The sequence below is a fragment of the Diaphorina citri genome, unplaced genomic scaffold (assembly GCF_000475195.1).
Source record: "Diaphorina citri unplaced genomic scaffold, Diaci psyllid genome assembly version 1.1 scaffold404, whole genome shotgun sequence".
Lineage (NCBI taxonomy): Eukaryota > Metazoa > Arthropoda > Insecta > Hemiptera > Psyllidae > Diaphorina > Diaphorina citri.
In genome coordinates, this window is record NW_007377839.1 from 188094 (window position 1) to 209274 (window position 21181).

At 38.1% G+C, this 21181-nt stretch overlaps 1 protein-coding gene across 1 annotated transcript; it reads right to left on the reverse strand.

Moving 5' to 3' along the window:
• Positions 1 to 20067: 20067 nt before the first annotated feature.
• Positions 20068 to 20837, reverse strand: LOC108252303 (sodium/potassium-transporting ATPase subunit alpha-like). Its single transcript, XM_026823090.1, has 2 exons — positions 20832 to 20837; positions 20068 to 20385 (listed from the first exon to the last, which is right to left on the reverse strand). The coding sequence occupies exons 1-2, from the start codon at positions 20835 to 20837 to the stop codon at positions 20083 to 20085; spliced, it is 309 nt and encodes a 102-aa protein (XP_026678891.1). The 3' UTR covers positions 20068 to 20082.
• Positions 20838 to 21181: the final 344 nt, after the last annotated feature.

Sequence of the window (21181 nt, forward strand, 5' to 3'; positions counted from 1 at the left end):
TATCAAAGTATCAATCAAAATCACTCATCAGTATTATTTTATCGGCAGTTCCCCAAAAAGAACATGAAGAAGAAAAGTTGCATTAGAGTGCCGTCGAGTTAGAAGTGAAGAGGCGGATTAGCATATAAATTGGCATAAATAGGTTATATCCCATCATTGCAAGTCAATCCAGCGAGCCTGTTGTGCTAACAGGAAACTCTGTCCTTCAAACAACGGAGAGCGAACTTGACTTAATCAAATGACACATAACTCATCAGACAGGGCCCAACTGACGTGGTTTCAGCTACGCTTGATCCAAGTCTAGATTAGAGACAGCAGGATAATCTTCCTTATAGTCATCGAATACGAGATAAAAGAGGGCCTCTTTCCCAACAGTAAGCACTGTTTTTATGGTCGAAAAAAAGATAAAATATATGGCGATTGTGTTCAGACAGACAGGCAAGAAAAGGGTCCGATCAATAGTCATTAGTCACTGTCATTATCTATTAGTATGATCGAATACGAGATAAAAGAGGGCCTCTTTCCCAACAGTAAGCACTGTTTTTATGGTCGAAAAAAAGATCTCCGTGCGCCTGGCCAAGTTCCGGCCTGAGCACGCCAGTGTGTATAAAATATATGGCGATTGTGTTCAGACAGACAGGCAAGAAAAGGGTCCGATCAATAGTCATTAGTCACTGTCATTATCTATTAGTATTTTCATCATTAGTAACCAATGATTTACATTATGTAAAAGCTCCCTGTTCATAAAAATAGATAGAGATAGACTTAGTACCCAGGTATGGATTTTGTAATTACCTAATCTAAGTACCCTACTCTATCTGTTTACTCCTTCAGCTACCCTTCAAATAGCCTACGCTTAAAGGTGGCGATCTAGCTACATAATAGACATACGTAAAATGCACCCATGCTATGTATTTTTTCTTTATGCTCGTGCAGTTTCTAGCTTCCAAGTACTTTTATAGGCAGCATAGGTACCTATTTTATGTAGTACCTATCTACTTTTCATACGTCTAGGGGTAGAGGCATGTGTCATTTCCGGAGTAACTAACATGCAACCTATTCTCCCCTTTTTCAACTTTTCGATTTTAATATCCAAGTTTTCTTCCAATGACCTTTTCTTCTTCCCTCGTTAAAATATATGAAATTGCCTCTTCAAACCTATATCTTGTAGAGTCGCTTGTAAGTTTCGAGGGGGATGTATACGTGAGTACGGTAAGTTTGTGTAAGCCCACCTCTGTGTCCAAGTGGTCAAGAGCACTGACTCTCAACCCAGAGGTGCTGGGTTCGAATCCCAGCCAGGGCGGAAATTTTCTGACCAACCTTTCCGTTCTTGGATAGGCATGGATGTAAAAGAATGTGTCTTGAAGTAATGCTAAAGCGGTACCGAGGTACTTTTTTTTAAAAGAGTGCAGATTTCATATCTGAACTGGCCATACGTAAGTACGATCTGTCAAAAGATGAGGTTGTAAGACCAAGATTTAAAATTTGTGTCACTTCTTTCTCATGCAATGAGGGACACTGTCCCATAAATATCTTTCCTCTACTAGTTCGATGGATAATCAATTAATCATGTTCTTTATTTCTATAAGTACCTAATCATTGTGAATTCCCCCAATTCCATTTGATGTAATTAGTTGTAAGATATGTAGGTATTTATTTTACTATACGAGTATGGTTTAACTGTTCTAAATTTGTTTAATAGCTAATTATGACTACAAATATCTGTTCTATTTTATTATCTTTTCAAAATTTATTAATGATAGAATCATAATTAAACAATAAGCAAATCGTATACATACCAAAGATTAATGTATTTATTTGATGAGAGAGGTATCCTAGATAGATGGTTAATGAGGCGGGTTCAATTACTGTCTGAGGACTTATCCCATTCTACCAGTGCAGCGTACTCATACATTAACCTATGGCTTAGATCAGCAATACTCAACTTTTTTTTTGCCGCGGGCCACATTTGAGTGTTCCAAACTGCACGCGGCCCGCATTTCATAAAATCTGGGTACCTCTGGAGACCCGTTCCAGTCTTTACTCTTAGTAGTATGGTTAGTAAAATAGATGATGATTTCAGGTTATGAGTTTTATTCTCCTTGAAGTCCTTAGTTAGCGCTTGGTTGCGGGTTCGATTCTCGCTTGGGGCGAACTTTATCCTAAACAGATAAAGTTCGTTCTCGGAACGGCTGGTTTCCTCTATTCCTCTTCTTTACTCTTAGTAGTATATGGTTAGTAAAATAGATGATCATTTCAGGTTATGAGTTCTATTCTCCTTGAAGTCCTTAGTGAGCGCTTGGTTGCGGGTTCGATTCTCGCTTGGGGCGAACTTTATCCTAAACAGATAAAGTTCGTTCTCGGAACGGCTGGTTTCCTCTATCCTGTCATCCTTCTCCCTTCATTTCGGGAGGATAAGATTTCCATTTTCAGCCAGCTTAGCTTGGAGGGTAGCGCGTCTGCCTTGTAAGCGCTAGGTCGCGGGTTCGTTTCCTCCTATCAGCATATTAACTTAGAGCACAATTTTTCTCAATTTAGAGATACGGTGTTAACGTCGAAAATCTTGTATATCTTGAGAGATTCTTGTATATCTGGTAAGTACCTAGGCCTAGGGACGTGATAGGACTTCTTATTACGAGAGAAGCTTGTTGTTACATAAACCTGAGCTTTCTTAGGCAGGTTAGGATTTCCCCTATGGAAGAAGGGGGTAAATACACTGAAATGTTTTGATTGCACCATTACTAAGCGAGGGATTTATCAGCACTTCCGCAGGGATATTTTAGCCTGTAGAAGGGATTTCATGTATTCAGTCGATATATACGAGGGAAGCTTGTTGTTACATAAACCTGAGCTTTCTTAGGCAGGTTAGGATTTCCCCTATGGAAGAAGGGGGTAACTACACTGAAATGTTTTCATTGCACCAGTACTAAGCGAGGGATTTATCAGCACTTCCGCAGGGATATTTTAGCCTGTAGAAGGGATTTCATGTATTCAGTCGATATTGATACTTGCAACCTGTGTCCTCTGTGCGTCCAGTTTACCCCGCTGTCCAGTATGTCGGGAAAATATCAAGGCTACAGTTCGAACCTTCCTGTCTTGAAACAAACGACCTCAGGAGTGAAGGCTACAAACACCTTGAAAGGTTGATAATTTTCTAAGGGTGGATTTCACCAACCTTCTTTTTAGCTCCTAACAGCCTGTTTGCTTATCAGCAGCCCTGTTATTCCTATACAAATCAAATGGAACTTAACAGGTTGTTAGCTTAACAGGCCTTCTAGGAGCTGAAAAAATATTGGTGAAATCCACCGTAAGGCTATAAAATTCTAAATAATAATAATCATGAAAATAATAGAAAGTACAAAAAAGCTACAATCTAAAGACCTTAAAAAGGTTTCTTCTAAGAATGGTTGTGCTTAGAAAATATAGGCCTTGAAATTCTAAATAAAAAGTAACACCCTTGGAGGGCTGACAAAAAGGTTTCTTCTAAGAATGATTGTATTGGGAAAAATATAGACCTTGAAATTCCAAGTAAAAACCAACAGCCTTGGAGGGCAAACATTTTCGTCCTTAAGAGGTTTGACTTGAGATAATTCTCTGTATTTTTCTAAGAAAACATTAACTTAGAGCACAATTTTTCTCAATTTAGAGATACGGTGTTAACGTCGAAAATCTTGTATATCTTGAGAGATTCTTGTATATCTGGACTTGTGACAATGTTGAAAGGAAATCAAAAGTTACAAATGTTACAATTGATTTCAATGTGTACCTACCTAAGTATTGTATCTTGAGTACCTAGTGTTGGCAACGAAATCATTAGTCACTGTCATTATCTATTAGTATTTTTATCATTAGTAACCAATGATTTACATTATTTAAAAGCTCCCTGTTCATAAAAATAGATAGAGATAGACTTAGTACCCAGGTATGGATTTTGTAATTACCTAATCTAAGTACTCTACTCTATCTGTTTACTCCTTCAGCTACCCTTCAAATAGCCTACGCTTAAAGGTGGCGATCTAGCTACATTATAGACATACGTAAAATGCACCCATGCTATGTATTTTTTCTTTATGCTCGTGCAGTTTCTAGCTTCTAAGTACTTTTATAGGCAGCATAGGTACCTATTTTATGTAGTACCTATCTACTTTTCATACGTCTAGGGGTAGAGGCATGTGTCATTTCCCTACTCTATCTGTTTACTCCTTCAGCTACCCTTCAAATAGCCTACGCTTAAAGGTGGCGATCTAGCTACATAATAGACATACGTAAAATGCACCCATGCTATGTATTTTTTCTTTATGCTCGTGCAGTTTCTAGCTTCCAAGTACTTTTATAGGCAGCATAGGTACCTATTTTATGTAGTACCTATCTACTTTTCATACGTCTAGGGGTAGAGGCATGTGTCATTTCCGGAGTAACTAACATGCAACCTATTCTCCCCTTTTTCAACTTTTCGATTTTAATATCCAAGTTTTCTTCCAATGACCTTTTCTTCTTCCCTCGTTAAAATATATGAAATTGCCTCTTCAAACCTATATCTTGTAGAGTCGCTTGTAAGTTTCGAGGGGGATGTAGATTTTTTGCCTGGTGGTTGAATTTCCCCCAGTAATATTTTTAATAGATACTTTATGTAGCTCTATTGACTCTATTCAGTTTCAGTTATGTGCAGAAAATAATACACACAGTCTACCCACCCACCCTTATTTTCTTACAAAGGGGTTTTTTAACTGAAGGGTTCTGTTGTAGTATGGTGGGTCATAAAAATATCGATCGACGAGTTTTATTGTACTTTCAAACCTGTGTAACTGAAGGGTTCTGTTGTAGTATGGTGGGTCATAAAAATATCGATCGACGAGTTTTATTGTACTTTCAAACCTGTGAACTGAAGGGTTCTGTTGTAGTATGGTGGGTCATAAAAATATCGATCGACGAGTTTTATTGTACTTTCAAACCTGTGAGAAATCCGGTTTTAGCCGGATTTTTTCCAGCATAATGTGTGTATGTAAACGTGTAGCTTATCCACTCATTAGTTAGGTGATTATTGACATACATAATTATCTACACGTGAGATTTATTGATAGAAGGCATTAGACCTAGTTGAGTCTAGTATGACTCCACTTAACTATATCTGACTGTTTATTGCCACATCTTACAAGGAAGATTACGAGTTTGAATGAGTTTTAAATTACCTCAGGAATATAACGATCTGTCCTGACTTCCTATCAGCATATTAACTTAGGATTTATTGATAGAAGGCATTAGACCTAGTTGAGTCTAGTATGACTCCACTTAACTATATCTGACTGTTTATTGCCACATCTTACAAGCCCGGACCGGATTTTATACAGAACGGATACGAGATTAATTCTCGTAAGATTAATTCTTGGAAAGGCTGACTTTCTCCTATCCTGTCTTATTCCTTCTCCCTTCGCTTTCGGCACGATGAGACCTTAGCAGTTATAGTTCTCTCTATGAATAAGTAATAATCGGAAATGATGAGGAGGAAAGGAAAATGTAAACAAATACCAAAGGGAAACAACGCGACGTAAACAAGACGCTCAGATGGAAGACGAAGTTTGAAGCAGAAGATGTGTAGCATGCTGTGCTATAAATAGGAACATTTTTACAGATTTTATACAGAACGGACACGAGATTAATTCTCGTAAGATTAATTCTTGGAACGGCTGACTTTCTCCTATCCTGTCTTCCTTCTCCCTTCGCTTTCGCCACCATGAGACCTTAGCAGTTACAGTTCTCTCTATCAAACCTTGAAAATAATAATAATAATCCGAAATGATGAGGAGGAAAGGAAAATGTAAACAAATACCAAAGGGAAACAATGCGACGTAAACAAGACGCTCAGATGGAAGACGAAGTTTGAAGCAGAAGATGTGTAGCATGCTGTGCTATAAATAGGAACATTTTTACATAGGAAATCAAAAGTTACAAATGTTACAATTGATTTCAATGTGTACCTACCTAAGTATTGTATCTTGAGTACCTAGTGTTGGCAACGAAATTCCCTCAACACTTACCAAGTGGAGAAAAGAAGTTCATTTTTTAGATTATGTATTCTTTTAAAAAAATTAGCATGGTAGCTTATTAAGCAGCAGGAAAAGTTCTATCCATCCCCCAGAAATATTATGTAAAATGATGGAAAAAAATACAAACTTAGAGGGGTTTATAGCTGGTGGATTTTATTGTTGTGTCTATCATATCATGTTGAAAGGTGGAGGAGGTAGGCAATCTGCCCCTCAGTTGACGCCAGTGTTATACTGTGTGCCCCCCTGTTTACCTTTTTTCTCCCTCCCCCTGTATATATATATATATATGTATATCTCCCTCCTTTTTATTATTTAGAGGTTTGAAAGAGGGAACTGTAACTGCTACGGTCTCATCGTCCCGAAAAGAAAGAGAAAAGGAAGACAGGATAGAAGAAAGCCAGCCGTTCGGGGAATGAACATTATCCGTTGAGGATAAAATCCGCCCCGGGCAGGAATCGAACCCGCGACCTAGCACTTGCAAAGTCCCCTTTTTCTTTCCTCCTCTTTCCATATCTTTATTTTTTGAACTATTAGAATTGTCTGTCAGCCCCCCTCCCCCTTCTGTTATTGCTGCAACTTTGACGTCGCCATTTGTATTGATCAAACTTCTTTCTTCCCCCCTTTTCCCTTATCACTTGGACCCCCTCTCTTATCACCCCCACTCTTTTCTTGGCCTTCTGTAGCTTCTCTCCCTCTCATTATCAGTGTTGATTTTTTTTTCCGATGTCATGAAGAAAAGGGTTCCTATATTATATTTTTTTAGAATTATATTTAGGTTTCGGAGTTGCAGACATCATCCTGTAAAGTCGTGCTTATAAGTTCAAGTACCTACTTTTGCTCTTGAACTTTTCTATTTTTAGACTGAGGGCTGAACTTTTTCTATTTGAGACTGGAGACCACAATCGTTATCTATATAGAATATCTAGCTAGCCTTTTGCCTCTTCTTTGGATTTGGTTCACGTGACGAGTTTTTCTGCTGATTGGTCACCTCATTTGTAGGTACAATTGGTCAATGGTCACGTATACTATTGGTCTATTGGAGTACCTCTTCTCGGTCATATAACTCTTCATACTCAGGCGAAAGGACACCGACAAACGAGTTATGATTGAGCATCATTAGTAACCAATGATTTACATTATGTAAAAGCTCCCTGTTCATAAAAATAGATAGAGATAGACTTAGTACCCAGGTATGGATTTTGTAATTACCTAATCTAAGTACCCTACTCCGATGAAAAGGCGTAGAAATATCCTTTGTAAGTCCAGTTAGGTCAATCAAGTCAATAATTACAAGTCCACCTTTCTGGAGAGGTCGGGTACCTCATCAATCCTGTTCCTCCTAGTGACTATAATTACCGTGGTCATTTAGACTTTATAGAGTCCTGACCTAATCAAGCATAATCCCTCCTACAAAGTACGGACTTGGTCGCTTATTACGAAAGCAATTATCAAAGGCGTTAGGGACTAAAGGATAATTACATTAATTTCCATAGGAAAGTAGGCTGAGAAGGCTTATACAGCTGAGGGAGGGGACCGCCTTCGAATTTATGTAACATTTTTCATATACGAAGAGCTTTTTGTCCGAAATCAATACCAGCCGTATCATTTAGAAAGCTTCCTCTACCTCATATGATATTCAAAGTTTTGTACTTGGCACTCGCGAGTCTGAACGCAGTGCGGCATTGCGCACTCGTCGACATTTCGACATTTTTCGTCCCGGGTTTGTGAGGGAAATTTTCTTGGTGGGATTTATCCCGTTTTTTTGTCCCGCGCTTCATATTCTTTTTACTTTCTATTATTTTCTTTACTTTCCTATTCTTCTTCTTTTTTCGTTTTAATGATTATGCCTTATAATCATCTCGGCATTGTTTTTGCTAGCGCCTAGGCCGCCTAGGGTATTTTGAAACTATATTCAGTTGACGTCATTATTTCCTTCAATGTAAGTAAATAGGCGCTTTCGAAATAGGTATTTGGGATATAAGGTCCAATATTTGAGCAAAAGCTGAGAGATATGTACCTACATTTGGGACTAGTCCATAATAAACTGGATTATACTGGACCCACTTGACATTTCAGGTTCTAAGATATAATTGCTGCAAGAAGTAGGTACACTCTCTACTTCGTAGGTTAATCGAATAAAATTAAGCTAAACTCAAACCACCTCAAATTGACACCTCTCGCTTTCGGGATGATAAGACCTCCGTTGTTACAGTTCCCTCATCAAACCTCTTCAAAAGAGAAGAAATAATTCATCCCCAAAGGAAATTCAACTAAAAAATCGATTCCTCCCACTGAAAATTCGTCTGGCCGACCCTGACTCGAGTACGTACGTAGAACACAAACACAATTTAGACCAAATTAAAAATATCAGCTAGTAAAAAAACAAGTCCGCGCCAACAATATGGGACCGGGCCAAATATTACAACAGTTTTTTACATCGAAAAATTGCTTCTTGTGAAGAAATTGAAAATTCAAATATCCGTGTACCGACTCCTTAGATGTTTTTCTTCAACCTCTTAACTATCTCTCTTAAGCTGTGTCCACAACTCCACACAAAGTCTACGGCCGTCGATCGACGAGGAAAATCAATGTTGTCGAGGCAGTGTGGACGGTTTCAGTCGACATCGATCGACGGCCGTCAACTATGTGTGGGTGGGAGAGAAGTGTGATCGAGTTAACTGTAACAGCGGAGGTCTTATCTTCCCGAAATCGAAGAGAAAAGGAAAAGAGGATAGGAGAAAGTAGGCCGTTCTGAGAACGAACCTCCTCTGTTGTAGGATAAATCCCCTCCCCCCCCGCGCGAATAGGACCAGCTACCTTCTGCTTACAAGGCAGACACACCACCCTAAAAGCTAACTAGACTGGCTCTCTTATTTCGGACGTACTCTGTGTGAGAAGTTACTCGAGCTTTAGAATAAAGAGTAGAAAAACTCATAGTGCACTTTCAAAAATGGAATCCTTCTAATGCCTCTTCTTTTCGCCCCATTCACAAGGGTAGGGTGGAAAAAAATTAATGTCTAATCCCTGACATGTTACCTCGTTGATGTATTTAAATGTGTACATAACTAATGATTAATATTCATTACCTTTTTTTCCCTTAAATCAGGGATTTATTTATTGTGAAGATAAGAGAGCTTCTTTACAATTTCTGCCTCTAACTGCCTATCGCAGCATTACTCAATGTCTTCTACTTTGCAATTTTCTCATTTCTAATTGTCACCACTTGTCACTCATTCAAATTAGCATCCCAATCATTTTTACAATATTTGACAATCGGACAGAAGAGAGTATGGGAAAAACAGTTGACAACAACATGTCCCGCCCTTCAGCTTCCAGATATAGGACAATAATGTTCGAGAGGGAAAGTAAAATGATTTGCCTACTTAATCTTTCAATTTCATACTGTGGGTAAAAATTTGACCCGATTACAATACCTTCCTTCCTATAGGATAAGGAAAGTAAAAAGGCATGAGATCTGTACACCGGAGGCCGAAGATTTTTTTCGGCCTTGTGCTTGAAATTGGGATGCTAATTTGAATGAGTGACAAGTGGTGACAATTAGAAATGAGAAAATTGCAAAGTAGAAGACATTGAGTAATGCTGCGATAGGCAGTTAGAGGCAGAAATTGTAAAGAAGCTCTCTTATCTTCACAATAAATAAATCCCTGATTTAAGGGAAAAAAAGGTAATGAATATTAATCATTAGTTATGTACACATTTAAATACATCAACGAGGTAACATGTCAGGGATTAGACATTAATTTTTTTCCACCCTACCCTTGTGAATGGGGCGAAAAGAAGAGGCATTAGAAGGATTCCATTTTTGAAAGTGCACTATGAGTTTTTCTACTCTTTATTCTAAAGCTCGAGTAACTTCTCACACAGAGTACGTCCGAAATAAGAGAGCCAGTCTAGTTAGCTTTTAGGGTGGTGTGTCTGCCTTGTAAGCAGAAGGTAGCTGGTCCTATTCGCGCGGCTAGATAATTGAATGCAGCCGGCATCGGCTTTTGGCTTTCGGGATTTTCTATTTTTCTCTCCTGACTCCCTCATAAATGTCTTTATCTCATGCAAGTTGCCTGGATAAGGGTCTTTTATACACAGGACCATATTTCTGGTCTTACATATATGAGCGATTTTGCCATGTGGTGTTACTGGTCGGTCTACTTTTTATGTGACAACTTAAAGTTTGAGATGAAAATGTAAACTTTGATCGTAGATAATTGAATGCAGCCGGCATCGGCTTTTGGCTTTCGGGATTTTTTATTTTTCTCTCCCGACTCCCTCATAAATGTCTTTATCTCATGCAAGTTGCCTGGATAAGGGTCTTTTCTACACAGGACCATATTTCTTGTCTTATATGAACGATTTTGCCATGTGGTGTTACTGGTCGGTCTACTTTTTTATGTGACAACTTAAAGTTTGAGATGAAAATGTAAACTTTGAATGTCTCTTCTTATGTCAACACGTCCACGTCCACAGCTTTTAAGATTAACCTTCATCTGCAGTTTACCCGTTTTCCTTTCGTTGTTCCTTATCATGTCTTTTTCGTCATTCCTGCAATCGTTATCTAGAATATCTAGCTAGCCTTTTGCCTCTTCTTTGGATTTGGTTCACATGACGAGTTTTTCTGCTGATTGGTCACCTCATTTGTACAGTTGGTCAATGGTCACCTCATTTGTACAGTTGGTTAATGGTCACGTACTATTGGTCTATTGGAGTACCTCTTCTCGGTCATATAATTCTTCATACTCAGGCGAAAGGACACCGACAAACGAGTTGTGATTGAGAATGAATAGCAACGATGACGTCACTGTGCCTGTATTGTGTGGCAGATAACTGCAAAGGATGTGACAGATTAGTGACAATTTATGATTGAGAATGAATAGCAACGATGACGTCACTGTGCCTGTATTGTGTGGCAGATAACTGCAAAGGATGTGACAGATTAGTGACAATTTGAGTTTGAGGCCAAAGATCATACTTGCGACTGTTTTGCCAACACGGAATTCAAGTGGAACACAGAGGATGAAAAGCATGATCACACCGACTCGACTGTTATATGCTATCTTGTACACTTTCTGACAGAAAAATCCAAGTAGGTTTCGACTTTGTCCTAGAACTTCTGGGAGGCAGGGTCCATTATAGTTTTGACTGTTTGACCAGTTTGACCACAAAGGCTATGTTGACATATTTTTCCCATTTTCAGCCTCCTCCTGGGGCTCTTGAAGGGATCTCTATATTGTATTTTGACCCCTACCCATGTGGGAATTGGGGCCTGATATTTTTATGCTCATTTAATTTGCTTTCCTATAGGATGATGCATAGGAAGGAATTCATTGATTAGTATTTCAGCCATGTGCAGTGTGCAGTGATGAGACTGACTGACTGATGTGTTATATTTTATGCAAACATCCCAATATTGCATCTTAATCCACAGCTAACTTTTTTTTACTATTTAACTATTATGTTTTTTTCGATTTAAGTAGGTCAATAATATTAAATATTAATTAATAGATGGGTGTGACATGTTTGAATGTAGAACTGTACGAGTAGCTCCATTTACCTACTATACTATCCCTACATAGAGTAGACTGTAGTTTTTTTTATGTATATATTATATAATCAAAGTATTTCATTATTTTTTATTTCTGAAGAATAGATTTCTTTATTTCCATTTTTTTATTATTATTAAATTATATTTTTCGATATTTTTTTGTTTAAATTAAAATGATAAATTTTTCCATCTTTTTTCTGTAGACTTCATTCAATTTTATTCTTGTTGAAAAATTGGCAAAATAGCAGCATGAAATATTTAGTCAGAACTTAGGTAGGTACCTATTGCTTTAGTTTAGTGTTAGTGAGAGATAGGTTCTTTTTTGTACTTATTGCTTTAGTTAGAAACTTTTTTGTTTTTCTGTTTGTTTTTCTGTTTGTTTTTTTTTTTTTTTTTTTTTTTTTTTTTTTTTTTTTTTTTGGGGGGTCCAATATCCCTTAAGGAACACAGAGGATGAAAAGGCGTAGAAATATCCCTTGTCTAGTAGTCTAGTTAGGTCAATCAAGTCAATAATTACAAGTCCACCTTTCTGGAGAGGTCGGGTACCTCATCAATCCTGTTCCTCTCCTAGTGACTATAATTACCGTGGTCATTTAGACTTTAGAGCCCTGACCTAATCGCCACAAATGTATCGAAAGCAATTATCAAAGGCGTTAGGCACTAAAGGATAATTACATTAATTTCCATGGGAAACTAGGCTGAGAAGACAGGCGGTTAGACAGCTGAGGGACTGAGGGAGGGACCGCCTTCGAATTTATGTAACATTTTTCATATACGAAGAGCTTTTTGTCCGAAATCAATACCAGCCGTTTCATTTAGAAAGCTTCCTCTACCTCATATGATATTCAAAGTTTTGTACTTGGCTTGGCACTCGCGAGTTTGAACGCAGTGCAGTAATGCGCACTCGTCGACATTTCGACATTTTTCGTCCCGGGTTTGTGAGGGAAATTTTCTCGGTGGGATTTATCCCGTTTTCTTGTCCCGGGCTTCATATTCTTTTTTTTTTTACTTTCCTATTCTTCTTCTTTTTTCGTTTTAATGATTATGCCTTATATTCTTATAATCATCTCGGCATTGTTTTTGCTAGCGCCTAGGGTATTTTGAAACTGTTCAGTTCACGTCTTTATTTCCTTCAATGTAAATAGGCGCTTTCGAAATAGGTATTTGGGATATAAGGTCCAATATTTGAGCAAAAGCTGAGAGATATGTACCTACATTTGGGACTGAATGATGTTGGAATGGTTTTTGAGATGATCTTACACTTGAGGGTATCGGATTTTCGGTTGTTTTTGAAGATTGCTTAACTACAAACTTGTATAGGTGGCTGCATTGATGTCCCTTCACCCCCAAATTCCACATAGAAGTAAAATATTTTTCAGTCTACAAGTCCGAAAAAACTATGAGGATCAATCATTGCATTTGTAAGTTATCTACAAGTTATTGTGGTAAGTAGGCCTAGGGACTTGATAGGACTTCTTATTACGAGGGAAGCTTGTTGTTACATAAACCTGAGCTTTCTTAGGCAGGTTAGGATTTCCCCTATGGAAGAAGGGGGTAACTACACTGAATTTCAAAGAGTAGTCAAATATTTTTCAGTCTACAAGTCCGAAAAAACAATAAGGATCAATCATTGCATTTGTAAGTTATCTACAAGTTAATGTGGTAAGTAGGCTTCTTGGGTCTTTTTAGTCCGTCCTTCCTTTATTATTACAATAGTAATAAAAAGGTATAAGGGACGGACTATTGTATTTCCAGTAAAATAGATGGAAGCAAGTCCGCCATTTCAAATATTTCTCACATATCTTCTTCTTCGTCTTTTTTTTTTCCACGTCACCTAACCCCTAACCCTAGCTAAGATCAGCCACTCACTATAAGGTAGACCTGACAGGTAAACCTGATTAGGTCTACCTGATAGTGTGTGTGCTCATCAGAGAGACCTGATCAGGTGTACCTGCCAGGTCTACCTGATAATAAGTGGCTGACCTTAGCTAGATTTCATATCAATTTAATGGATAGGCTCTCCTCTATTGCAACCTTAGGCTCAAAACAGAATGAAGTGGAGAGCATCAAGCAGGTAGAGGGAAGCGACGGCTTAAACCGCATGTGGGGTAGCTATATGTCGTTTCTCAATGTCACCATTTCTTCTAGCACTTTCTGGATCATTGCACTAAGAGAAAAGCTTGATAAGTTGACAACTAATTAATAAGCTTCGAATGAATTCAGTGTAAGTAGGTGTAACAAAGAAAAGTTGAAAAAAGCTTTCCCTCTAAAAGCTTTTTAAACTTCAAAAAGTCATTCTAAAGTTGAATACGCAAAAATGAAATACTATCTGTCAAAGGATTTGTTAATATTGTAAGCTAAGTACAATTCCAGCAATGTGTCTTATCATGATCACACCGACTCGACTGTTATATGCTATCTTGTACACTTTCTGACAGAAAAATCCAAGTAGGTTTCGACTTTGTCCTAGAACTTCTGGGAGGCAGGGTCCATTATAGTTTTGACTGTTTGACCAGTTTGACCACAAAGGCTATGTTGACATATTTTTCCCATTTTCAGCCTCCTCCTGGGGCTCTTGAAGGGATCTCTATATTGTATTTTGACCCCTACCCATGTGGGAATTGGGGCCTGATATTTTTATGCTCATTTAATTTGCTTTCCTATAGGATGATGCATAGGAAGGAATTCATTGATTAGTATTTCAGCCATGTGCAGTGATGAGACTGACTGACTGATGTGTTATATTTTATGCAAACATCCCAATATTGCATCTTAATCCACAGCTAACTTTTTTTTACTATTTAACTATTATGTTTTTTTCGATTTAAGTAGGTCAATAATATTAAATATTAATTAATAGATGGGTGTGACATGTTTGAATGTAGAACTGTACGAGTAGCTCCATTTACCTACTATACTATCCCTACATAGAGTAGACTGTAGTTTTTTTTATGTATATATTATATAATCAAAGTATTTCATTATTTTTTATTTCTGAAGAATAGATTTCTTTATTTCCATTTTTTTATTATTATTAAATTATATTTTTCGATATTTTTTTGTTTAAATTAAAATGATAAATTTTTCCATCTTTTTTCTGTAGACTTCATTCAATTTTATTCTTGTTGAAAAATTGGCAAAATAGCAGCATGAAATATTTAGTCAGAACTTAGGTAGGTACCTATTGCTTTAGTTTAGTGTTAGTGAGAGATAGGTTCTTTTTTGTACTTATTGCTTTAGTTAGAAACTTTTTTGTTTTTCTGTTTGTTTTTCTGTTTGTTTTTTTTTTTTTTTTGTTTTGTTTAGAATTTTTTTTTTTTTTTTTTTTTTTTTTTTTTGCTACGGTGTCAACAGAACGCTCTCGGTCGTTCTCTACCACCCAACCCCCTCATATATTTTACTATTATTTCTGCTAGTGTTATTTGTTTGTTTTGGTTCGTGTTTCTCATTGTTGTTATTTTTCAGCATGGCCGCTCCGACTCATACCGGGTGGCCACTGTGCCCTACATTTCCGACGATAATCGAACAGTCGATGGGAAACCCAAGGTATTTTCTACAGGGTGGTCGGAACGAATAGTTCGACACACTGGCACTCTTTGCATACAAGGTGGTGGATGGCTGTGGTTCATGTGTACTAACTTTCTTTTTTAACTATTAATATTAATTTCACATATTTATTTTAAGAAACTCGTTCTTGGTTATCGGTTCTAATTAATTTTATTATTTATTTATTTTTCTTTTTCTTGGAGGGTTTCAGCAGTCATTATATTTTTCTTTGTCAACTGAAAAATATCTATTAATTCTATTATAGCAATTTTACTATCGGCTAGGGCAATTCAGCCTAGTCATAAGTAACTATGACGTAGGCCGCTACTCCCTTCGGTTAATGATGATTTTTTCCCTTCACTGGTTCTTGTCCTCACTAATTTCTTCTTTCACTTTACTTTAGTCTGTATTTGCAATTTCTGAATGGGCTCGGGACCTTTTCCATCCAACCCAAATCTTGATCTTTCTTCTGTCTCTACTGTGCCTTCACAAATCACAATACTGCTGTATATCTTCTTGGGTCTTTTTTCCAGTAAAATAGATGGAAGCAAGTCCGCCATTTCAAATATTTCTCACAAATCTTCTTCTTCGTCTTTTTTTTTTCCACGTCACCTAACCCCTAACCCTAGCTAAGATCAGCCACTCACTATAAGGTAGACCTGACACTGACAGGTAAACCTGATCAGGTCTACCTGATAGTGTATGTGCTCATCAGAGAGACCTGATCAGGTGTACCTGCCAGGTCTACCTGATAATGAGTGGCTGACCTTAGCTAGATTTCATATCAATTTAATGGATATGCTCTCCTCTATTGCAACGTTAGACTCAAAACAGAATCAAGTGGAGAGCATCAAGCAGGTAGAGGGAAGCGACGGCTTAAACCGCATGTGGGGTAGCTATATGTCGTTTCTCAATGTCACCATTTCTTGATAAGTTGACAACTAATTAATAAGCTTCGAATGAATTCAGTGTAGGTGTAACAAAGAAAAGTTGAAAAAAGCTTTCCCTAAGCTTTCCCTCTAAAAGCTTTTTAAACTTCAAAAAGTCATTCTAAAGTTGAATACGCAAACTTCAAGAAGCCATTAAAAAGGTGGAACATCGGGATAACCTACTTTTTCTGTAGGTATTTTTATTACTTTTTTTTTTCAATTTCTTTCATCATAGAGATATTGTATTTGTGATATGTATTGTATTTGTGAATGATTTTTATTCACTTTACACGATTTTCGTAGTTCAATTTTTTTTCTTTTTTACGGATTTAATTAAAGAAAAAATGACCCGCCTTCATAGTCCTTCCCAAATTTTGTATTCAGTAGGTCTCGTCTACATTTCTGTATTTATGATTATTATTATTGCACAGACTTAATTAAACCCGATTTTGAAGTGTTGGATTTGAAAATGAAAACGGTTGTCATTTTGAGACTTGAGGAAACACCAAAAAGGAATGAGGACCTAAATATGTGCATACGAGACATTGGAAAGTTTCTTATTTTTAGGAGCCAAGTTGCACGGAAAAATAGTCTTTGGAACCAGTTTACAGGGTGTTCCAGGATATCGGACCACTAGGTGTTTCACACACTCGCTCTCTAGGGGTTGTCATTTTGAGACTTGAGGCAACACCGAAAAGGAATGAGGACCTAAATATGTGCATACGAGACATTTGCTTATTTTTAGGAGCCAAGTTGCACGGAAAAATAGTCTTTGGAACCATACGCACTTCGGCACAAAAAAAAAGACGTTTCCCGCTAACTTTAGATTTTGCGTATACATTGAAGAAAAAGTGGAAATTTTTTTAAAGGTCAAATTACATATCTACTATCTAAATAGTTTGTTTTCTACCACTTACTAATGTCAGCATATTTTGTCCCCTTTTCCTTTCAGTCGAGGCGGAAACCACCCCCATCAAAAAAGCAGAAGAAAGAGAAGTTAGATGACCTCAAGCAAGAGTTGGACATTGACTACCATAAGATCTCCGTGGAGGAATTGTACCAACGATTTGGGACACATCCGGAAACAGTGAGTATTGTTCGGCAGTCAGCTTCTTTACTCTTAGTAGTATGGTTAGTAAAATAGATGATCATTTCAGGTTATGAGTTCTATTCTCCTTGAAGTCCTTACTTAGCGCTTGGTTTCGGGTTCGATTACCGCTTGGGGCGAACTTTATCCTAAACAGATAAAGATCGTTCTCGGAACGGCTGGTTTCCTCTATCCTGTCATCCTTCTCCCTTCATTTCGGGAGGATAGATTTCCATTTTCAGCCAGCTTAGCTTGGAGGGTAGCGCGTCTGCCTTGTAAGCGCTAGGTCGCGGGTTCGTTTCCTCCCGGACCGGTGCAGTCAGCAACTTTTGTTATAATTATGGTGGTACCCACCAGTGCCCAATTCCTGAAAAAGAAAAGGGAGTTGGTTTAAATTTAAACTGTAAGGTGGAAGCGTATTCGATTATGTGACCTTTTTTTACATCAACATGTCTGAACCAATGAGATTCCGCTTTGGACGTCCACACCATGTTCACACTTGCTCCACAATCTCGCAATCTCATTGGTTCAGCCATTTTTGACTGTAAAAAAGTCACATAATCGAATACGCCTTGGCTTTACGGCAGTCAGCAACTTTTGTTATGATTATGGTGGTACCCACCAGTGCCCAATTCCTGAAAAAGAAAAGGGAGTTGGTTTAAATGTAAACTGTAAGGTGGAAGCGTATTCGATTATGTGACCTTTTTTTATACATCACCATGTCTGAACCAATGAGATTCCGCTTTGGACGTCCACACCATGTCCACACTTGCTCCACAATCTCGCAATCTCATTGGTTCAGCCATTTTTGACTGTAAAAAAGTCACATAATCGAATACGCCTTGGCTTTACCTTGGTAAGATTTGAGAAGATAAAATGGTGGGTGCGCTCTTCAGTTGAGAGAAAAAAGAAAAGAAAACGTACTTTACTGATAGGAAATCCAATCCCTTATCCCGGGACTGGATTTTTATTTCAATATCTTGATTGAGATTTTCGGTATTATAGGAATTGATCTTTTTTTTTAATTAGGGTACATATTGCTTATTTTTCACCTTAGAAATTAAAAATATATCACGCAATCCAAAGCCACAATAAAATTACTACTTTACTACTTCAAAATTAACCCTCTGTTAACTATTCTCCCCTTTTCACAGGGATTGACGCATGCCAAAGCCAAAGAGGTTCTGGAACGCGATGGCCCCAACGCCTTAACTAGGGTAGATATTGCTTATTTTTCACCTTAGAAATTAAAAATATATCACGCAATCCAAAGCTACAATAAAATTACTACTTCAAAATAACCCTCTGTTAACTATTCTCCCCTTTTCACAGGGATTGACGCATGCCAAAGCCAAAGAGGTTCTGGAACGCGATGGCCCCAACGCCCTGACACCCCCCAAACAGACCCCGGAATGGATCAAGTTCTGCAAACAGCTATTCGGAGGGTTCGCCCTACTCCTGTGGATTGGGGCGATCCTGTGTTTTATCGCTTACACCATTCAGGCTAGTACTGTGGAAGAGCCAGCTGATGACAACGTAAGTATAATTTAACATTTCATGAATCTATTTGCAGCCTTAAGGTGTGTCCACACATAGTCGATCGATCATCGATAGACGTCGCGTCGATCCACATCAATTCACATCGATGGTCGGCCTTCGACTATGTGTTGACACACCTTTAGTGGCCGAGTGGATATCGTACTTGGCTTGCCTTCCCAAGGTCCAGGGTTCAATTCCCGGCCGAGTGAAAGTTTTTCGACACTGAAAATTCTGTATTTATATGAACCCCTGAAGCCCTGAATCATCTTCTTTCGTAATAAATCAGTTGCGCTTACTTGGGTGATGTTTCAAAGTCATAGAGCAGAAAAAATGAGGACCAACGGAATTTTTCTTTTTCTTCTACTTTGTTGGAATAGCCAGCTTCGTGGTTTTGATATCGAGAAAAGTTGTTTCTACACCTATGTATTTGTGATGTGTGTTGTAAGTAATAGCTGTCGGAACTCTCTTGGTGGGGTGGAGCGTAGCCACCAATCTAGTCAGTTTGGAAGTTGGAAGGTAGCACAGCAGCCTAGTTAGCTTGGAATTCCCTCTATTCTGATGAGATAAGGGTCGTTCTCAGAAAGGCTGACTTTCTCCTATCCTGTCCTCCTTCCCTCTTTGATTTCGGGACGATATTAATGTGTTTTATTTAAAGAAGAGGTTAACAATTGGAGTCCTATTCCTCAAAATTTATAAATAAACCTGGCTTAAATATGGGTAGTGTATTCAGTTTTTATTTATGTTTTATTTAAAGAAGAGGTTAACAATTGGAGTCCTATTCCTCAAAATTTATAAATAAACCTGGCTTAAATATGGGTAGTGTATTCAAAGCATATATATCATTATTTGTTGTACAACACATTTCGTTCTCATACATGGCCTTGTTGCTTTGCGTGTAAATAAACAAATATTTTGTTCTCTCACCGTCAGGTATAAAGAAACCTGGCTTAAATATGGGTAGTGTATTCAAAGCATATATCTTTTGTTGTACAACACATTTCGTTCTCATACATGGCCTTGTTGCTTTGCGTGTAAATAAACAAATATTTTGTTCTCTCACCGTCAGGTACTGCCAAGGGAGTTGTGATCAGTTGCGGGGACAACACAGTCATGGGACGTATCGCTGGTCTGCATTTGTTGTACAACACATTTCGTTCTCATACATGGCCTTGTTGCTTTGCGTGTAAATAAACAAATATTTTGTTCTCTCACCGTCAGGTGTGTTTATTTACACGCAAAGCAACAAGGCCATGTATGAGAACGAAATGTGTTGTACAACAAATGATATATGCAAATACATAGGTGTAGAAACAACTTTTCTCGATATCAAAACCACGAACTGGCTATTCCAACAAAATAGTTCTGATAAAATAGATAGTTGTACTAAGTAAAATTGTTGGCTAAGAGAAGTACAAACGAAGAAAACGCGTTACCTTCCACAGCGTTGGTCGAGAAGAAGCCGAGATTTTTCGTTTCCAGCGGATTGTCGTTGGTGAAGTCAACGCCACGACTCTGCGGTTCCGATTCTCCCGTCAGCGATGAGTTGTCAACCTTAAAACCGCGACACTCGATGATCCGAATGTCGGCCGGGATGCGGTCTCCGAATTTGACATCGACTACGTCACCCAATACGATGTCTTCGGCGCGGACAGTCAACTTCTCTCCTTGACGAATTACAGTGGCGAACTAGTGGGGAGAGAGAGGGCAGAAAAGAGGGAGACGTTAGAGAGGAACTGGCAAGTATGGACTCAAAAAGGGACCTTTTTTTAAGATTGTACCTGAGAACCGCTTTCGCATTACTTCAAGGCACATTCTTTTACATCCATGCCTATCCAAGAATGGAAAAGTTCGGTCAGAAAATTTCCGCCCTGGCCGGGATTCGAACCTAGCACCTCCAGGTTGAGTGCTCTTGACCACTCAGCCACAGAGGTTTTTTTATATTTATATTTTTATCTTTTTTTAAACCCTTAGATTGATGATGTACCACTGATTTGCATGATGTACTACTACCCTACCTGTATTCCTGGATACAAAATAAGCCAGATTATGGGCGGATCCAAAGAAAAATCATCATAGCAGGAAAAGTCTGTCACGGATTGAACCTAACTTGATTCATTGCAAAAATTTCTTACCTCCATATTTTATGTACATCCCGAGGGCAAAGGTAACTTAAATATGGTTAGAAATAGTTAGACAGTACCCACAATGTTACTTTATAAGGCAAAACGTTGAAATAGAAAAATAAAAGAATGGTTTGTCATCAATCACCCATCACTCGGTAATGTGTTAGAAAACATTGAGAATTTCACTTTTAAGCAACGTCTTACGTGGTTTATTCTTCTACAGTTGACTGTCTGTGACATCACTTGCTGCTGGCTATTTCGACATGCAATCAGCCTCGTGAAAGCAAGAGCTGTTCTAAATACCAGCAAAAAAGGTAAGGTAGCAAAAATCCTCATTCGTATAAAAAATTACAACCTTA